The 20,317-nt window shown below is 43.3% G+C and overlaps 1 protein-coding gene across 1 annotated transcript in view; it reads left to right on the top strand.

The window, feature by feature from the left end:
* Positions 1–20,317, top strand: part of insra (insulin receptor a) — a 74,403-nt gene that overhangs the window by 26,262 nt on the left and 27,824 nt on the right. The window contains exons 3-5 of the mRNA XM_080726591.1: positions 10,354–10,690; positions 18,004–18,143; positions 19,141–19,285. Coding sequence (XP_080582717.1) covers positions 10,354–10,690; positions 18,004–18,143; positions 19,141–19,285 — 622 coding nt within the window. The remainder of the gene's footprint in view (positions 1–10,353; positions 10,691–18,003; positions 18,144–19,140; positions 19,286–20,317) is intronic.

Genomic DNA, 20,317 nt, shown 5'->3' with positions numbered 1-20,317 from the left:
GAAAAGACTAAGCTTATTTCCATAGGAAACCATTGAAGTATCTCATATAACATTGAATGACAGACGGATAGAACACAGTACTATGCAGTAGATATGGTAAAAAAAAGTAAATAGAAATAAAATAAACAGCGCAAAAAATACATACAGTATAAATACAAAGTTTGCTATTGCCAGTTGCGAATGACACTTATTATTCTGGATTGAGGTCTAATGGAAAGCACAATGTTATTGCGTATCCTATTTGCCTTGTTCAGTACTCTGGTATGAGGGCAATTCACAAGGCCAAAGAGTGACACTTATTATTCTGTATTGAGGTCTGTCTTGGGCTCCTCTGACTTGGGTGATATGGATCCGGGAGTTGATGAAGGTGCTGCGTAGACCAGGTGAATGTCATGCTTGGACCGGAGCTGTATTGACCTTTCTCTTTCCATTAGTCTGCCATTTTATTCTCCAAATCAATGGCTTGTTAGAATGTGTCTGCGGGCCTAACAAAGGGCAGCTCTGCTGGAAGACGTAGCTAAAATCCACACTAAATTTTGATTCAGTTACTGTAATGTTGTCTCCAATGGGGCTATCAACTTGATGTTTAATTGTTCATTATAACTTTCTGTAATTTTCTCACTTCACTTCACATCTTTCTTTTTTTTTTATTGTTTATTTTATTTGGAAAGTGCAGTTTAACAATCAGTTTTCACATCCCATGTACAAAGATTCCTTAGTGCAATTCCAAAAGTGTTTCGTTTTTTCCCCTCCTTTTTCCACGATGTCCTTTTTTCAAGACTATTCGATTATTTATAGGTAGTCTCTTTATGTTCTCACTGTCTCCGCCTTTCAGATGTAGTATGTCCCGTTCCCTATATAATCGTATATGCTGGATTTTGCCTCGTCCAATTAGGTAGTAGGACATCACATTACAGGAGTGTACTCACAGAATTTTAATTACAAAAACGAAAGTATTTGCAATAATGTTGAGGGGAGGGTAACTTCACTTTGTATCTTTCATAGTGAAAAACTATTAAAACTCAGTGTAGATGCTCCCTCAACAGAATTGAAAGAATCGACCATGTGTAGTCGAACGTGTGTGAGCTTTTTCATACCAAGGTCAGCCTGATTTTATTGCAATACCAGGACTTGAGTTGGAATTGTAAATTGACAATGATTTGGAAAATCTTTTCCATAGCTTCGGAAAAATCACAACTGGGCGCAGTTATATTATCCACAATGGTAGCTTTGCCATCACTGCCAGCTTGTGCAGAGTTCTCATTAAAAAACAAAAAAAGATATTGAATTCTGTTGGAGTTGGAGTCACCATTTGCCATATCATCTACCTACATACGTTACTGTCCGTCTATCTACATCAGGGGTCTTCAACAGGGGGTCCTCAGAGTTAATACATGGGGTCCTCCAAATCGTTGTGTGATAGAAACTTGTTTTTTCCTCCCTTTTTTATATTAACCACTTGAACCCTAGCGTCCACTCCATATTCTGAGAACTTCAGCCAAAAATCGCAGATCTACAAGCTCATTGTGAGCTTGTAGATCGGCTATTTTTGGCAAAGAGCTTTGGAGCGGGAAAAGAGCAGACTAAGTACAGTGAAAGGTCAAGTTTAAGTATTGACGGTTCAAGTGGTTAAATATCTGAAAACCCACATTAACATGAATCCAAAATATACTGATGATCGTGCTGTCAAACAATGAAACTACAGTATATGGAATCAGGTTGTGGGGGGTCCCTGCTTCATCTCTCTCTCAACTAAGGGGTCCTTGGCCTGAAAACGTTGAAGACCCCTGATCTACATTACTTAAGTTGTTGAAGTAAGGGGAGGGAGCCCCTGTAGGCTGCCATGGAATAGCGGAACACAACATCTGTTCCTCACTAACGAAGAGGAAACCAGGCGGTCGTCTATTAATGACAGACATCAAGTGTGTTCGGAGGCCTATGAGTCAGATGGAGGGTTGACACTTTAATCAACCAAATCACATTTGTTTTGTCTGTCCCTGGTATAGCTTTTTTGTTTAGTTTCTTTTAAATAACCTTTTCGCTATTGCACTTTTGCAAAATGCAAATACTGGGGCTGTCCAGAGAAATGCGTGCATATATGCCCAGTATTTAAAAACAGGGCTTTTAAATGAACTCAAGCGTTACAGCAGTCAAGCACCAGTGGCAGTTAATGAGGAGGTTTGAAGCCCAATGCTACTACTGTAAAATTGATGCCCGTCTATATCAATTTCTGGTGATCAAGTCCATGTATGCTGTGTTTTTAAAGTTACAATCCGGGACTTATTTTAATTCAAACTTATTTCAACCAACCTTGGTAGAGTATGTTAATGCTATATAACTTACTAGCACATCTGCAGTTAGTTGGAGGTGGTCTGTTCTTCCTACTCTTCCACTGAGAAATATCAACCTTGGTGTCAGGTAAGACACTGACTGGTTGGTTGACAATGTCAATACAGTTATTTGAAACAGATGGCGTTCCATATTGGACACTATCATTGCATTTACCTCTCTCCATCTGGAAAGAGAGTCAACGAACGTAATAAGTAAAGATTGTAGCTTTAAGGCACATCATTTATGTGTCCCAATTGTTTTCAGTCTGGAACTGCTCTGTTGGCTAATCATAAGAGTATTATTTGTTCCTGCAGAGGGTAGAGATTTAAGGACTAGGCTGCCTGATCTAGTCTTAATATTAACCTCCGGTGCCAGGATTTCGTATTCCATGTTACATTCAGTAACTGAACAAAGATGTCAATGTAGAATAGTATACCCTTTTTATGTGAAGAAAATAGATGGGTGGTTCTGTTTGCATAGTTAAACTGATCTTGAGTTGATCAGTAGTACAGAATCAAACCAATCATATTTTGATTTGAGAAGTTGTACAGTGAGTGTACTGTACTTGAAACAGCCAAATGTGGCTCGAGTCCTCGACCCTTCCATATGTCAGAGGATCACTAATAGTGGTTGTAATTGAGACTCATGGTTGTTCATGCGTCTCATTTGTTCTTCCGATTCTTCTCTTCAGAGTCTTTAAATGCAATAGATTCATTCACAAGCAACTAAAGGCTATCCTTGTCATGGTCTTGGAATCTTAATTGCCATGCAGTCCACAACCATATTCCGTTCGGCATTTTTAGGGGTCTAATGTGATCTTGATGTGTATCCCCTGCCAACAAAGCAGTATAGAGGAAAACATCACAAAATATTCAGTTAGTACTGTATCTTCAACCAAAAGCTGTAAGTTGTAAAACTGGAGGCAAATAAATACAAACCAACTGCATGAAAATGACCCTTTGCTTCTTGGCTTGAAGCTTCAGAAACTGCGGGAATTCCTCATTACGACTTCGAATTCATCTGAATGCCGACATATCAGGTCATTGAATAGTCATTATCAAAGCTAGTCACTGATAGCCTGGCATGGCCAGACTATATACTAATGCAGCTAACTAACTGCAGTGTTGTTTTAACATGGGTGGATTGTTTAGCTCTGCTAGGCTAAGTCACTGACGCTAGTCAATGCCTGGCTATTAATCTCTCAAGACAGACGCTGATAGAGGAACAAACAGAGAGGGCGTTCCCTTTTATTTGACGATGGTTAGCCAGACTGCTGCCTGGCTAGCAGAGTAAATATGTTTCCTTGCTTATTCTAGTTGGCATCAGCCTAACAGAATGCATTGTTCTCAGGTACTTACAGCACCGGATAAATATAGAATGTGAAAATATGTAGATAAATTATATATTTTTATTCTCTTCCCCTTGCCCCCTCCCGTCTTCTTCCCTTACTCTTATAAAGTTGATTCTGATTCTGAGTGGTCTCCCTCACACAGGGGTCTGTACAGTAGTTGGCATTGGATTTTGTTGGCTGGTGGTGGTGTTGTTGTTGTGCACACTGGTGAGGTCTACATTGTTATGGCTCTGTCCAATTGAAACTCCCGTTAATGAGATAAAGAGCCAGACATTCCTGATGCTTTTATGCGATCCGCTGCACTTTGCATGAGTGGACTGCATGACAGGAGGTCAGACAGGCATTGACCAGAAGTACTGTACCACTGGAGCCTGTGAAGATGACGAGCGTTGGAGGATTTGGGGGGTCCTGTCTTTTTTGTCTGTTTTGCTTGGCCTTTGTGCCCTCACTGTATGAATGTATTATCTGAGGTCAGTCACAGCTACATGTATGATGTCATGAAACAGGAACTTAACAGTTCCCACACTCCTGGTGTAACTTGCTGCACAGAAGAATGATGCACCATCAAGTCCATACCTAGTAACGTGTGTGCTTTGAACAGCTGAGGATTGAATAGGGAGGCAACACTCTTATTAGTCTCTATGACATGTAGTTTGAGGGTGGCAATGTAAATATTTTTTTTTTTAATAATAATAAACAAATAAAACAAATATATATTTATATATATATATATATATATATATATATATATATATATATATATATATATATATATAAAAGTAAAAGACTTGTGAGTAGTGTGAATGCAACATTAACTGCACCACTCATTTCAGGTGCAGTGATTATGTTTTTGCTCCTTGTGTGAGTCTGTCTGTTTGTGTGCAGCTAAACCACTTTGCATGCACTCCCAGTAGTCCAAAGAAGAACCTCGACCCCAGATGATTCAAACTGGCCTCGTGGTGGTGACAGGCCATTTCATGTTGTGGCCTATATAACTCTTGAACCGTAGCGCTACGAGCAAAGATCTTCTCCCATAGTTTCCTTGGATAATTCAGTAAACATAATCTTTGCTACTACTCCTACAAATTCATGCACGTTATCTGTAGATGCATGTGGTCAAGATGTAAATCTGTTGGCCAAAGGTAGGTTACAGGTAACCCGGCCTGGTGGACACCTGCACTCGGGGGAGCACACTTTTGTAGTTTCATTCTGTTTCAATCGTTGCATCCTATCCAGTGATGGCATAATATATTTTGTTAGTTTCTGCATGGAACCCAGGGAAAACTTTACAATGATTGGCTGATGTACCTCAAACTAGAAGCCTCTTCTTCTTTTCTTCTTCTTCTTTTTTAGATTGTCGCCAGTTGTAACAAATACAAATTTCAGATGTCAACGGTGCCATGGCATTGGTCCGAAATCTCATTGTTCCTACATCCCTTTAGTCAGAATCTGGTGATGTTGACCTGGTGAAAAATACTATGCCTAAACCTAACCCTAACCTCAGTAAAACTATGCCTAAACCTAATCCTAAAACCTAACCTTAACTAAATTCGGACTAATGAGATGTAGGACTAATGAGATTTCGGACTTATGGGCAGTCCCCATGTCAACATGACACTTTCCTCCCCCAAAAGGTCCTGTGGAAGATAAGGAGCTGAGACCATGACAGGACCACATTCAAGCTGAGCATTACTAATTGACCCAGATTGAGAAAAGACCACAGCTTCTTGTGGCCCCCTGGATTGAACCGCACCGTCAGACAGAGGAGCCATAATGGAGAAAAACGTCGGTACAGCACTGAAAGATTAGCATGTTTAAAGAAAGAAGCAGTCCCCTCAGCGTCTTCGGTGCTTGGGACATCAAAGTCGGCTTGGGTTGGCCTCACTCTCAAAGGTCCTCAGGGTCCTAGCCTTGAAAGCATTGTGACACACACACAAGAAACAAGTCTATTGCCTTCAGTGTGGCCGCCAATTCTGCTGCTGTTTTTGATTATTAATGCTGCTGTTGAGATGTATGTCACTAAGAGAAAAAACTACTAATTCACAGCCATTGTTCCCATGTTGTGGTCACTTGACCTGTTTCAACCTTCTCTGTTCATAATAAGAATTGTTTTTAAGATGCTGATTGTTTAACCTGAGAAAATCCTCAGCTGACGTTGTAGAAATAATTACCTACTCTGGAATTACCGGTGGGATCATTAAAGTATCTATCTACCATACATGGTACAAGTTCATAAAGTTAAGATACTGTAAGTATAAAAAATAGCTGGCTACAAGCGCTTTTAGATTTTTGCTTTGGCTTTTTTGCTTGACAGTAGAATGACGGAGTGGGACATTCATTTACTAAATAAGTTGGTAAAGAGGTTTCTGTCCACAGCAACAACAAAATGTAGCACCCTGGAGTGAGTGTGGAAATATAGTGGGGGTGGCCCTCTCCATCATCAAAGTTGCCCTCCGCTGACTAGGGGTGGGTGTTATGGTGATAATTATCGTTGAGACGTTACAATGTGCGCACGATATGCCTTTTCAGAGATATCGTATATATATCGTGATACAATTGAGGGAGCCTTGTTAATACAGAGATTCATTGCAGAATTTAATTTAAACCTGCATTTTGGTATAAATCAGTAGTTCTCAAACTTTAAAATGTCAAGGTCTCCACTTAACTCTGACAGCATACAAATGAAACCAAATCCATTTGGTTTTATTTGTATGCTGTCAGAGTTACATACTTGTAAAGTTCAATTTAGACCTCCCAAAAGGAGCCCAGAGAGTCTAGTAACTTGAAAAATAACCATAAAAACCAACGTGAAAAATAATTGTGATAAGATTGTGTATCGTGATACAGCTTGGGAAAATATAGTGATATTGTATTTTTCCATATCGCCCACCCCTACCGCTGACTATGTCATCTATCTGATGATAATGGCGGTCCTATGCCGAAGAAGGTGACGAAAAAGACAAGTTCCCAATAACTTGGCAAGTAGTAAGCAGTGAAGTGTGTAGTCTAATAATGGTTGTACAACATCACAAACCTTGAACGAGTTGTGCTGCAGCGTTTTGTTGTGCAACGGGTGCATTCTGAAGAGACGTCTAATGAGCTGTGGACATGATGAGACACGATCCATTAGGTGATGTGCTCTTCAGCACAACTGTAACAAACACATACTGTAGGTCTCCAGGTACATTTTGAACCCTGATAACTACTGTCAAACTCGCATCCCTGTTTTGTGCATGTCATTATAGACACATTTTCAAAAAATATATAAAACAATAAATCCTAGATAGATAGATAGATAGATACCTTTATTATCCCAAGGGGGAAAATTAGTTGCCCAGAGGCAGCACAGCAGTATAAGGTTGTTTACAAAGTTACAGAGAAGTATGAAAAAGATAAAAAGAAAAAAAGAAAAATCCTAATTTTTTAAAAACCTTTTTGCTGATTTACAAGCTGTGTAGCAACGTGTCTCATTGCAACACATTGTGAGCTTATAGATCTGTTTTTCACAATAAATCAGAGTGAATTTTTAACAGCTTAGGTAGTGGAGTCCAGCTTAGCTCAGTTCAGCAAACGCAGCCTGTTACTATGTGGCTATCGTGTTGGTTTTCGGGTCGGGTGGGGTGGTGGGGGGGGGGGGGGGGGGGCGGCGTTGTTGAACTCAAGTCCAGCTCAGCTCAGCAGACCCAGCCTGTTACTATGTGACTCTCGTGTCGGTTTTCCGCATGCCTCCCATTACCGCTCTCTCTCTCGCTCTGTGCAACGCGGGCGGTAAGCAAGGAGTTAAACAGTGCACTGCTCTTCCTTGGAGATGGGAGAGGCCATTTGAATGGCTAGCTTCCACAGCCAGCCAACACATTGGTTAAAGCTGAGGGCGGTTCTACTGCTGGCCCTGTGCTCCGGCATGGAGCACTTCATGGGGGGATCAGGAGCGCCTGTGTGCAGCCAGCCAGAGCAGTAGCGCTAGTAGTGTGTGTGTGTGTACGTGTATACATTTGTGTTGAATCTGTGCATGATTTGAGAGTAAGCTTGTGTACATATTGGGCATATGTAGAGGCATGCTCTCCAGAGCTGGTATACTATAGCAGCAGGTGACCGTTTTCGCGAGAAAAATACCAAACTAATGAGGAGTGACGGTCGGTCTATATCTTGGTGCAGATTTTTGAGTTTCATTGCATCAGTCACTAATGGCTAGTCTGCGTTGGCTCACACTGAGGGAGAACAAAGTTTGGTATAATCACTTGTTTCCCTAGTGTTGTGCTCGCACACACACACACACACACACACACACACACACACACACACACACACACACACACACACACACACACACACACACACACACACACACACACACACACACAGTTTCACACACAGTTGCACACACATACATACGCTCTCCTTTTTTTTTAGGTCAGGCATTTGAGAGGCTTACCTTTGGCGAGTGCACGAGGACCACGGGGTCTGTGTTGTTTTGCTGCTTAAAGTGCCGACCACTAAGTCACATGACGGGCCGTGACACTAATGAACCCCACGCGTTGCAGCGCGGTGCTCAACTGTAGCTAGGTGACACCGAGAGAAGCACAACAGCTTACGTTATGTTAGGATTCACACAGTATCACTGAATTTGGAATGGAACACAATGTCCCCGGCACACACGCACGGCCGCACGCATGCACGCACGCACGCACACGCATGCACACCCTGCCATGTAGTGAGCCCTTTTCTCTAGTTCATCTAGATTAGCCGAACGACTCTCAGCGGTGCATGCTTGTGTGGATGAATGAATGATGTTGTTGTACACACACACACACACACGGTCACACACACAGAGACAGAGTCCTAACGATCTGACCTGTCACCAACCCCTAGTGACCACAACCCCTTGTTATCTCTTCTGCTATGGGTTAATCGTAATCTGGCTTTGTGGGATGAGGAGCTAATCCCACTGGAACGGACAGTAACTGCTATTATATAATGACAGGTGCCTGTAAGTACAGTAACCCAGGTGGAAACAAAATAAAGACTCCACGTAACCTGGTGTACAGATTAGGGATGGGACGACATGAACATTTCATATCGCGATTATTGTGACAAGAGAAATTGCGATTTACGATATTATCGCGATAATCATAAATCCATCATCCTGGTGCAGAACATTTGCCAAAAAATAGCTGATCTACAAGCTCACAACGCGTCGCCCGGCAATCTTTTGGCAAAGACATTTGATAGAGAGTGAAAAAAAGACTGTATCAAGTACGTATATTATAAGTACCTTTTACCAATCATAGAGGGTTTACTTTAAGTGGTACCGGATATGCAGCTCGGCAAATAACAGGTGAATTGATCCCAGTGCATGACGGAGGACGATATCACGATACATTAAATCTCCACGATACGATTATCGTGAGTGTTTTTTTATCACGATAAACAATAATATCGCTTATCGTCCCATCCCTAATACAGAAGGTCTGTAATTGCAAATTAAGCATTCAGAGGGATTATCTTTTTCTTCCCCCCCTGTCAAGTCTCACACAGCTGACAGCTCACATGGTCAAATGTGTTTGTTTGCCAACTGGTGGCAACCCTGCAGTTTGTATGTATTATGACAGTGGCCGAATAGCAGATGGTCCTTTTGCCCTGCTAGCTAGAAGTGCATCATTGTGCATTAGCGAGGTTCTGTAGAGACAGCAGCCTCACAGATGAGAGAAATTCATGGCACTGCACCGTGGTGGGGGTGGGGGTGGTGTTGGGGGGTACTACGCAGCTGTTTGAATGGTGATTATGATGAGATGACGCAGTTAAGGTTTTTAAGGCTACTTTACACATGCACTGCACTCTAGAAATTGCGACCGTATGTCGCAGTTTAGTATGCAAACGGGCACATCTTGTCTCTGTGTAACGTCTCCGTGTAACGCTCGGTTTGGCGCTCTGACATCACTGAGATGTCAGGGGAACGACAAGACAGCCACACATATGGCCAAGACAGCCCACATCTGTGTGGCTGTTTCTACAGACAGGGATCTCCATTTATGGGCATACAAGGGATTGTATGTATGATGTCAGATGTCATAGACGTCATATGATTCCAATGCAAGTTGCGTTATGATGTCATAACGCAGTTATTCACATAACAAATAACTTCATAAGCGTGTTTGGGGTCTCACAGCATATCTCCATACGCAGTACGTGGATCTTCATATATGGGTATCAGGGGTCTCCATATATGGGTAACTGGTCCGATATACATCACTGGCCAGATGTCCAAGACAAAGGCCGAGGTCGCTTTTCACCCTTAGGCGTCTGGTGGTATACAGTATGTTTTTACTAACAGTGTTGTTTTTGACAGCAAATTTTGATTTAGTTTTAGTCATAGTCTTTTGATAAAAATGTCTTTTAGTTTTAGTCATGATTTAGTCACCTGAAAGGTTTTAGTTTTAGTCTAGTTTTAGTTGACTGAACATGACTGATTTTACACTTGGTTGCTGAAAATAGCAGATCTACAAGCTCACAACACGTCGCAGCGCGACGTGTTGTGAGCTTCGACAAACATTCGACAAACATTTTTCGTCATAGTTTTAGTCGACAAAATCAACACTGTTACTAACCCCCTTCTCTCGCTCTTATATCCATCTCTATCTGTAACTTTCTCTGTATGTCTCTCTCTCCCCCAGTGTGCCCTGTTCATTGTAAGCACCGGGCCTGCACCCGGGATGACCAGTGCTGCCATGACCAGTGCCTGGGAGGCTGCCTGCAGCCCAACTCGGCCAGCCACTGTGTGGCCTGCCGCCACCTGCAGCACCAGGGCACCTGCGTGGAGCGCTGCCCCGCCGACCACTACACCTTCAAGGGCTGGCGCTGCGTCCCCTTCGCCTTCTGCCGGGACCTCCACAACAAGTGCAGGCAGGAGAAGAGCCTGGCCAAGAGCTTCGACTGTCACGAGTACGTCATCCACAACGGAGCCTGCATCCCGGAGTGTCCGTCTGGCTACACCACCGTCAACTCCTCTGCGTAAGTAGACACACTAGGCCGACCGCCAGCCACGGTGGGCGGGCATTGGGTTCTCATTAGCCGTCCGCAGCGGCGTGAATCTGTGATCAGTGAAGCAGTGCTTGTGATCACTGTCGGGTTTGGCCGGTGCAACTTGTAGTACCTGCGTTGTACTGTACACGAGCGCTGATGTGCGCACCTGCAGTACTCTATCCCACTCGTATTCCACTCCCCTGTAGCACTGGTAAGCGCCATAGTTTATTTTTTAACCCATCTAATCATTCTTAATTTACCTTAAAAGCCCACAGTAATGAGAAGTCACTCAGCATTGCCATCGCCAGATGCACTTTTGCTTTCAACGCAAGGCGCTAATGAAAAACACTACCGGTGTGTCGCACGGCAGGTCATCTCAAGAGTGTGTCTGAACCCTGTGCCTTCAGAGATGGGCCAAACGAGGGTGAATCATTGAGGTGAACGGGGACACAAGAAAGCTGTGCAAGAGAACAGAAATGACATTATAGACATGAAACAAAATCCTGAGAAAGCCCCCCCAACAACTCCCTGACCTGTGTCTATTCTCTCTCCAGCTGCATCACACAATTACAAAGCTGAGCGATCGTGTGTGTGTGTGTGTGTGTGTGTGTGTGTGTGTGTGTGTGTGTGTGTGTGTGTGTGTGTGTGTGTGTGTGTGTGTGTGTGTGTGTGTGTGTGTGTGTGTGTGTGTGTGTGTGTGTGTGTGTGTGTGTGTGTGTGTGTGTGTGTGTGCGCGCGCGCGCATGTACATCCGTCATTGTATCAGATACTCTCAGATACTGTGATTGCACACACTGCAAGCGTGCAGACGTCTCTCGATATTCTGCACATGGTGCATGTTTTAGGCACGTTACCGTGCGTATTATTCACCTCTTGTATCCGAGTGTATATCCGATTAAGGGTGTAAGCGCGTGTGCCTCTCTGCATGAGGATGGATGCAGGGTGGCGAGGCGGGGGTGCAGTGAGTGTTCTGCACTGACAGAGAGGTCACGACGGCACAGCACAGCAGGAAGGCTGGCACGTCTCTGCTTCTGCTTTTGACTCACTCTCCATCCTCCGTTCTCACTGTGTTGCTCACCACACTGACTGGTTGTTTACCCACCGCCGCCTGTGTCTGCATCCAGCCACTGGCACAGAGAACACGTTCACTATGTCTGCATCCAGCCACTGGCACAGAGAACATGTTCACTATGTCTGCATCCAGCCTACTGGCACAGAGAACATGTTCACTATGTCTGCATCCAGCCACTGGCACAGAGAACATGTTCACTACAGTATGTCTGCATCCAGCCACTGGCACAGAGAACATGTTCACTATGTCTGCATCCAGCCACTGGCACAGAGAACATGTTCACTCACATGATGCTGAGGCTTTGTGTTCTCGGCTTGAACGTCTGCAGTTTCTGGCCTGCCTGTCACCTCTGTGCTGCTAGGCCACACCAGCCATCAGCAGGGAACCATGTTTCTAAATCTAAGCGCCTCTCTCTTGGTCTTTTTTGCAGATTGTCTGCATTAGGGCTGCAACTATTGATTATGTTCTTATAAATATTGTGAAAATAGCAGATCTACAAGCTCAATAGGCTATAGTATTTTCAAAATGTATATTATTTGACAGTTTGGCCAATGTTTGACCAGTTTCTTTTTGATTAGCCTACCTTTGACACAGTAATGGTCTTTTTCCTTTCTTTCTTTCTTGTTTGGGCTATTAACATGTTAAAACTAAACAATGCTTGTGTTTGCTGTACGATAATTGCGTCATAGTATCATAGTATGCATGATAATATACAGATCCATATATATATATATATATATATATATATGTCATAGTATATTAGAGAAACAGCACATTCGAGACGCGGAGCACTCGTGGTGCGGCACGGGGCGGAGCAAGCGGTCGCCACAACAACGTACTCCAGGCGGTGCGCCGCTCTATTGTCCACGACACTGCGAGCGGCTACCGAAGCCCCCCTGTATCCACGAAGCCCAAACGAGTTACGAGGCCCCCCTGGGTCCACGAAGCCCCAAGCGGCGCGAAGGCCAGCGGACCTTGGTCCTGCTCTTCGCGCGGCGCTCGGGGGCTTCGTAACTTCGTAACTCGCGCGGCGCTCCGCCGGCCGCGCGAGTTACGAAGCCGTGGTGAATGCAATCGTTATATTTATGCCCAGGCCGTAAGGCCTGGGCAAGCGCACGTTAAACGCCCTGTCCAAGTGACTACAATGGAGCTAATGGCTAGGCTAGGCTAGGCTAGGCTAGGCTAGGCTAGGCTAGTAAATAAAGAGTAAACACTTCCGGTCTGCGGCGAGTTCAAAGCGTGACGTAACTCTCTTATATACACTCTGGTGAATGGCAGAGCAGTGGCTGACGTCGCCATCTGGTGGTGATTAGTGTGTGGTGAACGTCAAAACGAGTGCTCCTTGACAACTTTTACTGGTTTCTTGAACATACTGTAACATATATATATAATCAATTAAATTGATGCATCCCTAGTTTAAGATACATAGCCTGCACAAAGGCTGAAATAAGAAGCTACAGTATTACCACACATCATATAATTCACACCATTATTTTTTCCCTTCTTGCGAATAAACAAATGAAAGTATGACTATCGTGTGTGGGGGGGTGTGTGGGTGTGGGTGTGCTGCTCATCCACAGCTGAACTTCATCTGCCCCATCCTAGACTCCCACTGCCCTGGGAGACACAGGGATTCCAGACACACTAATCATCCTCTTAGACAGAGTTTGGAACAACGGTTGGCTCATCTGAGATTTTTTGTTGCGGCATGGATGGCTAGCTGAACGGACGGCTGCTAGGCTAGCTTAACCCATTCAGAACGGGTGCACTATATTGTGTATCATTATTTTATGCTTTAACTATTGAAAAATAGCAGATAGCTCACAGCGCGGCACCGTGTGCCGCGCTGCAAGCTAGTAGATCTGCTATTTTTGAAAAAACGTGAACATTTGAATTTTGACCCGATTCTATGTGTCTTTTGAATCCTTCTAAGGTTTTTTGAAAAACCTATGTTTCTATGTCAGCAATCTGGCCAGCCATTGTCAAAGAAAAGGTCATTTTCACTTAACTGGAGCTTAGTTAGTCTGTTCTTGAGAGACTACTATGTCAGTGGTTCTAAAACTTTTTCATGTGAAGGACCCCCAAAATTATATTTATTTGACCACGGACCCCCATCTCAAAATATTTAGTTCCAGGGACCCCCCAGAAGCAAAATTTGAGTTACAAACGTTCACTTTGATATATTCAAAGATTTGCTCACATTTTCACGACTTTTTCAAAAATAGCAGATCTACAAGCTCGCAGTGAGCTTGTATATCTGCTATTTTTCACTGGTTAAAGGATTCAATAATTCTAGGCCTAAATGGGTGAATAGACAACTAGCAGTGGAAGCCCCCAGAGGACACGGAGAGGGGCAGAAAGGCATTTGGGAGAGGCTGCCAGTCCCCCCCCCTCTAGGGGGCCCCAGCTTCAGACCTGCCTGACAAATGACTGCAGTGCACTTGTCCTTGGAGACTGCTGGGCGCTAGTCTAGCACATACCAACAACTGTTATGACAGGGGAAGAGATAGCTGTGTTTGTGTGCATGTGTGCATGCGTGCGTGTATGTGTGTCTTTTATTTTAACCTTTTATGTATCTACATAATGTGTACTGCAGCACAGGTGTTGTTCTCTCCGCGGCATCCTGGTACACATTCTGACTAGGGGATGGGACGATATGAAAATGTCATATCACGATTATTGTGACAAAAGAAATCGCGATTTACGATATTATCGTTATAATCAAAATCCATTATCCTGGGGCGGAACATTTGCCAAAAAATAGCAGATCTACAAGCTCACAATGTGTCACAACATGACGCATTGTGAGCTTGTAGATCATCTATTTATTGGCGAAGACCTTTGATTGAGAGTGGAAAAAAAGACTGTATTGAGTACGTATATTATAAGTACCTTTTACCAATTATAGAGGGTTTAAGTGGTACCGGATATGCAGCTCGGCAAATAAAAGGTGAATTGATCCCAGTGCCTGACGGAGGACGATATCACGATAAATAAAATCTCCACGATACGATTATCGTGAATGTTTTTTTTTATCACGATAAAGCTAATATCGCGTATCGTCCCATCCCTAATTCTGACAGTTGCAAACATTCACAAGGCAGGCAGGCTGAGGCAGCCGTTCAGCATCAGCCTCTTTCCTCTCTCGTCTATCGATGGCTGCTGAAGGGCATCCAACCATTGGCGGTGAAGCGCCTTGCTCAAATTAAGTCATTGAGCGAGCGGAGGCAGTTGAACCTAAATTATGCTGTGTGAGCCATGCCATGGCTCATAGCTCCAGCCTCCAATATTATCTAATATAGACTCCAGACTCCACCAAGCCCATAGCACTTACCGTAGCACTCGCCTACCCTAAAATGACCAGACATGGAAACTAGATAGCATTTTTTTGTTTTTTTGTAAAGTTTTTTTATTGATTAGGTACTTGTTCTACCTAAGTAATTTTTGTTATTTTTCATTTATTTTCTAGATTGACATTGCTATGTACTGATGTTGATGTATTAATGTATTACCTTGCCTATTGTATCGATGTATTATCTGCTTATTGTAAGTTGAGCGTCTGCTAAATGCCTAAATTGTAAATTAATGAGCCACAGCCTGGCTCAAACAAACACTATCCACAAGTTTCCGCGGGAGTTTACTGGAGACTATCAGGACCAAACTTCCGGGTTTAACAACAGACATACAAGCTCACGTCGCGTCGCAGATGCAACCCGTTGTGAGCTTGTAAATCGCCGCCGGAAGCTCGGTACAGACGTCTGCGCAATGCACTATGGGGCGTTGGAAACTCGTGGATACATTTGGATTCATAGTTACAGATAGTTTTGTGCCGGTGTCACGAAGCCACCAGAACCACAGTAGAACGTTGAAGCAGCCTTCGCCTGGTGGTCAGACCTGGGATAGCATTCTTTAGGCCAATTCTACTACTTCCGACAGTCTTCCGGGTGCTTCAAACACCACTGAGCGTCGTGAGACACCGCTGAGCGAGCGGTAGCGTTGCGAAGGTCACATGAGCCGACTCAGCGAAGTTGTAAACCAGGGGACCAGAATAGTAACTTTCGGCACCTCCGCGCGGTCCAAGTGAACACAGCGGAGCGCTCCCTACCTCCGGTTCAGCCAATCACAAGCTTCCGCGGGCGGGTCTTGGCGTACCAATGTTGCTGTTTTGATACACGCGTAGGATACACCACAACAAAGAAAGAAATGTGTACTGTGGGGAGGAATCAGTTAGCATGACAACTAAATTGGGTACCGTATAAAAAGGGGTAAAGAAAACTACCACCATAACAACCATACAGTCACAGCCACCTCTTCAACCTTTATTTAGGCAAGTGCTGAGGTTTCATGTACACATATTCGTCAATCTTTCACGTCTCTGTTTGTGTGTAAACCACCTAAATCCTATACTTAGTTTGACCGCATTGGTGGATCTTCAAAATGGCTGAACTACAAACTGGTAGATCTGCTATGTTTTACAGAATGTTTGCCCCAGAATAGGAACACTATGGTTGAAATTGTTTTAAGCTGAACTGTGCTCAAAGTACCTCGAGGGTAAGCAAAGGGCTCCAGAGGCTGACCAAGAGCTGTCAGTTGTGGTATTAGAGAAAGGAAAGGTCATGCTGGCTCTGGGAAATGGTGGGTGATCCAAAAAGAACGGGTGCTTTGTCCTCTGTCTGTAAAGGTCTTTGCATTGGAAATGCAACTATCTGTTGCTTAAACAAGCTATTGTCCCTTTGCATCTGGCCCACAAGCTGTCATTTTGATGTGGGTGGTTTGTTTAGTAGTTGCAAGCTATCATTATGAACGTCAAACTAATTGGCAAGTAAAACATGACCTGCAACAATCCATTATTAGATCATTCTGGCGGCAGTTATCTGTACAGTTGAATAATTCACAGGTCCACATGTTGTAGTGAAAACAATTGCAGATTGAGTTGACTTTAGGGAAGCAAAGAGAATGACTGCATCAAACTTTACGTGTCACGTCGTCACCTTCGTTCATGCCATGATCGTGTAACCAACAATAACCGAAAAACAGGTTGTCGCCACCCGATGCTGCGTTCCTCCCTAATTGTACAGCCACCTTACCAGACAGTTGGTAGACAAGTCCATTCTCACCTCATAAACCTGCCAGCGGAAAAACAACTTCGCCACATGTGGAACCCAGAACTCTGCTTTGACCTTATTAGACTCTTGTACTTGATCCCATTATGAGTGTGAGGAATGTTCAGACAGGTTTTCAGGAAATGGGATAATATGCAAGCATGTGAGCCCATGTCTGTGCTTGTTACGAGAGGCTATTTTGTTATAGGAGAAGCATGTCCAAGCCATGTTACTCTAGAGCTGCTTTGAAGGTGAAGGGTTAGGGGTCTATACAGGATCATCCATTCACTTTTAATTTGACTCAGTTTAAACATACTGTATACAACACATATATGATTTTTAGCATGGCAATACCGTCCTTAAATCTTATACATTGTTTTATCATTTCAAACGTAATTTTTTATCTCCTGTATTTGAGAAACATTCACTTGCTGTGATGATTGAGTCGAAAGTCTACTGATCCCAAACACATGACTATCCTCATGAAAACATGTTTAGGTATTAGTTTTGGAAGCAAACCCTAAGCCAACGCAACGATACTCATCATGTGAACATACTTATACAAACGATTTCTACTAACTCACTACATTAAGGATCCATCCACCGACCGTCGCACAACTGCAGATCCCATTGTGCTGTCCATTCTGGCTATGGGACCACGACTACAGATCTGGTGGCAAACATTATAATAAATAGTGTAAATGTGGGGAAAAGGGTGGGGAAAACAAGCAGGTCCCCTCTGTCATGCACATTTTGAACTGTCTTTAATGTGTGACACAAGGGGAAAGAGGGTTTGAATGGGCTGATAAGGATAATGATTTATGTTTAAGCCCTAGCTCTCCTGTAAGGTAAAGGACATCACAGTGTATGATGCAAAACACATCTACTGTACATTATGCCATTGTGTGGTTTTTATATTATTCTAATGTTTATAAACGGGGAACAACGGTGCGCTTAGACCGAATTGGCTCAACTAAATTACTGTCATTTTTGTGTGGTATGTTCTCCACCAGTATTTCCAACAATTTCTCAATATTCCAAATGAGTGAAGCATTGCAAATTCCAGTACAGCCACTGTACTTGGCAAATAAACCGATGGTGATTGAGCATTTTCTTCTGTCCTACAGGCTCAACTGTACTCCCTGTGCGGGGCTCTGTCCCAAGGTATGCATGGGGTTGAAGACTGTGGATTCTGTCACAGCCGCCCAGGACCTGAGAGGATGTACCGTGCTCAACGGAAGCCTGGTCATCAACCTCCGTGGAGGAAGTGAGTGTCCTTTAGTGTTCCCAACCAACTTTAAACAACAAAACAAACAATTTGATTGGGGTGATTCAGTTCCAGATTGTGCGTGAGAATCCTGAGAAAAGTGTGAGAGAGGAAGTTCTTTTGTTTGTTGCTGTTTAAAAAAAACACTTGTTTGTTGCTGTTTAAAAAAACAGACACACGCACAAGGTATCTGTGACAAGAGAAGCCTGATTGTGACAACACAAGACAAAGATTGTAGACAATTATGAATTTTAAGACGGAAACGGAGAGTAACTTGCTCGTCAAGGACAACTGTAGGCATGTTTCTGTACTGACCGAACAGCACTGTTAAGAACGAAAAGCTCATATTTATTAAAATGGTGTTAAGAACGAGACAAATAAAGGTGCCGCTTTTGTCATAAAAATATTTTTTTATCACATTTTCCCTATCAAACATATCAAATCAAATTGAATGTGGAAATCCAAGGCAACTCCGTTCAGTTCAAAGTAGAAAACTAATTTACTGAGCTCATGGCAGCATTAAAAGAAACGACCAACGCATTTCGGCCTCGTTTGGCCTTCATCAGGGTCCTTTTTTCTAAGTTCCCCACCTCATCAGTGCACTTGTTTTGGTTACAATGGAATGGAACTAGAATCTTTTTGTCTTTATATCTATATACCCTCTCCAAAGAGCACCTGTTTTTCAGCCTATTGTATTACTCACGGACCCACGCAGCGCTTCTTCTACTTTTATTCTACAAATTGAATGTGGGTCGGTTATTTTGTACGACCAATCGTTACAACTAACACATTTTTAATTGACAACATATGAAATTGCATTATCTTTTCCACATAATAGTTTTGTTGAAAGCGGTTGGTCCTCAGACAAATGAGAACACGCTGGCGTGCCAGAATGCCTGCAGCGAGACTCTTTGTCTGTTAGTGAAATAATTGAATCGTGCTGCACCACCAACGGTCACTCGGCGGTTTGTCGACTTGCTCCTCTCTCTCTCTCTAGACAACATAGCGGCCGAGCTGGAGGCCAGCCTGGGCCAGCTGGAGGAGATCACCGGCTACCTGACCGTGCGGCGCTCGTACGCCCTGGTCTCCCTCTCCTTCTTCCGCAAGCTCCGTGTCATCCGCGGTGAGGTCCAGGAAGTCGGGTGAGTCTTGCTCTGGTCCTCCGTGAGTCTCTTATGCGTCTCATCCTCGCCATGTTACAGAAACCTCATCCTGTAATTATGAGTTAAGCCATTTAGAACGGGTACACATTATAGTGTATCATTATTTTATGCTTTAACTATTGAAAAATAGCAGATATACAAGCTCACGAGTTGTAGATCTGCTATTTTTGAAAAATTGTGAAAATTAGAATTTTGACCCGATTCTATAAGTGTCTTTTGAATCCTTCTAAGACTTTTTGAAAAACCCTATGTTTCTATGTCAGCAATTTGGCCAGCCGTCGTCAAAGAAAAGGTCCTTTTCACTTCTGGAGCTCAGTTAGTCTGCTCTTGAGAGACTACTATGTCAGTGGTTCTCAAACCTTTTCATGTGAAGGACCCCCAAAATCATATGTATTTGGCCACGGACCCCATCTCAAAATATTTAGTTCCAGGGACCACCCAGAAGCAAAATTTGAGTTACAAACGTTCGCTTTGAAAATAGATATATTCAAAGATTTGCACACAATTTTCACGACTTTTTCAAAAATAGCAGATCTACAAGCTTGCAGCGCGGCACTCGGTGCCGCGCTGTGAGCTTGTATATCTGCTATGTTTCACTGGTTAAAGCATTCAATAATTATAGGCCTAAATGGGTTAAAAGCAGAAAGACTGACCTTTTTCGAAATGCCTCTCTGCGGTGGCTGTTTTTAGTACATCTTTTTCCAAATCACATATATGAGGGTTTTTAGGTTGTAGGTTGGAAGATTTTAGGTTGGACAGTAGTAGAAGCTCTCTAGCTCAATAGGGGGTCCAGTATGGCACCAACACATGGTCGGGTTCACTTGCCATTGTGTCACGTCATGCTAAAAATGTAAGCACAAAAATAAGCATTTGTTGTGCTGTAAAGCACTCGGGCAACAGATGTCTGCCGGATGCCACATGTAAACCAAACCATCTCTTGTTGATTTGTGTTGTTTTGGATAATGTGCTCTTTGCCATATGTGAGCTGAAATATGCCCTGACATTTGGTAT

The sequence above is a fragment of the Nannobrachium achirus genome, assembly GCF_963921795.1.
Source record: "Nannobrachium achirus genome assembly, chromosome: 5".
NCBI lineage: Eukaryota > Metazoa > Chordata > Actinopteri > Myctophiformes > Myctophidae > Nannobrachium > Nannobrachium achirus.
This window is presented reverse-complemented; position numbering and strand designations above follow the sequence as displayed.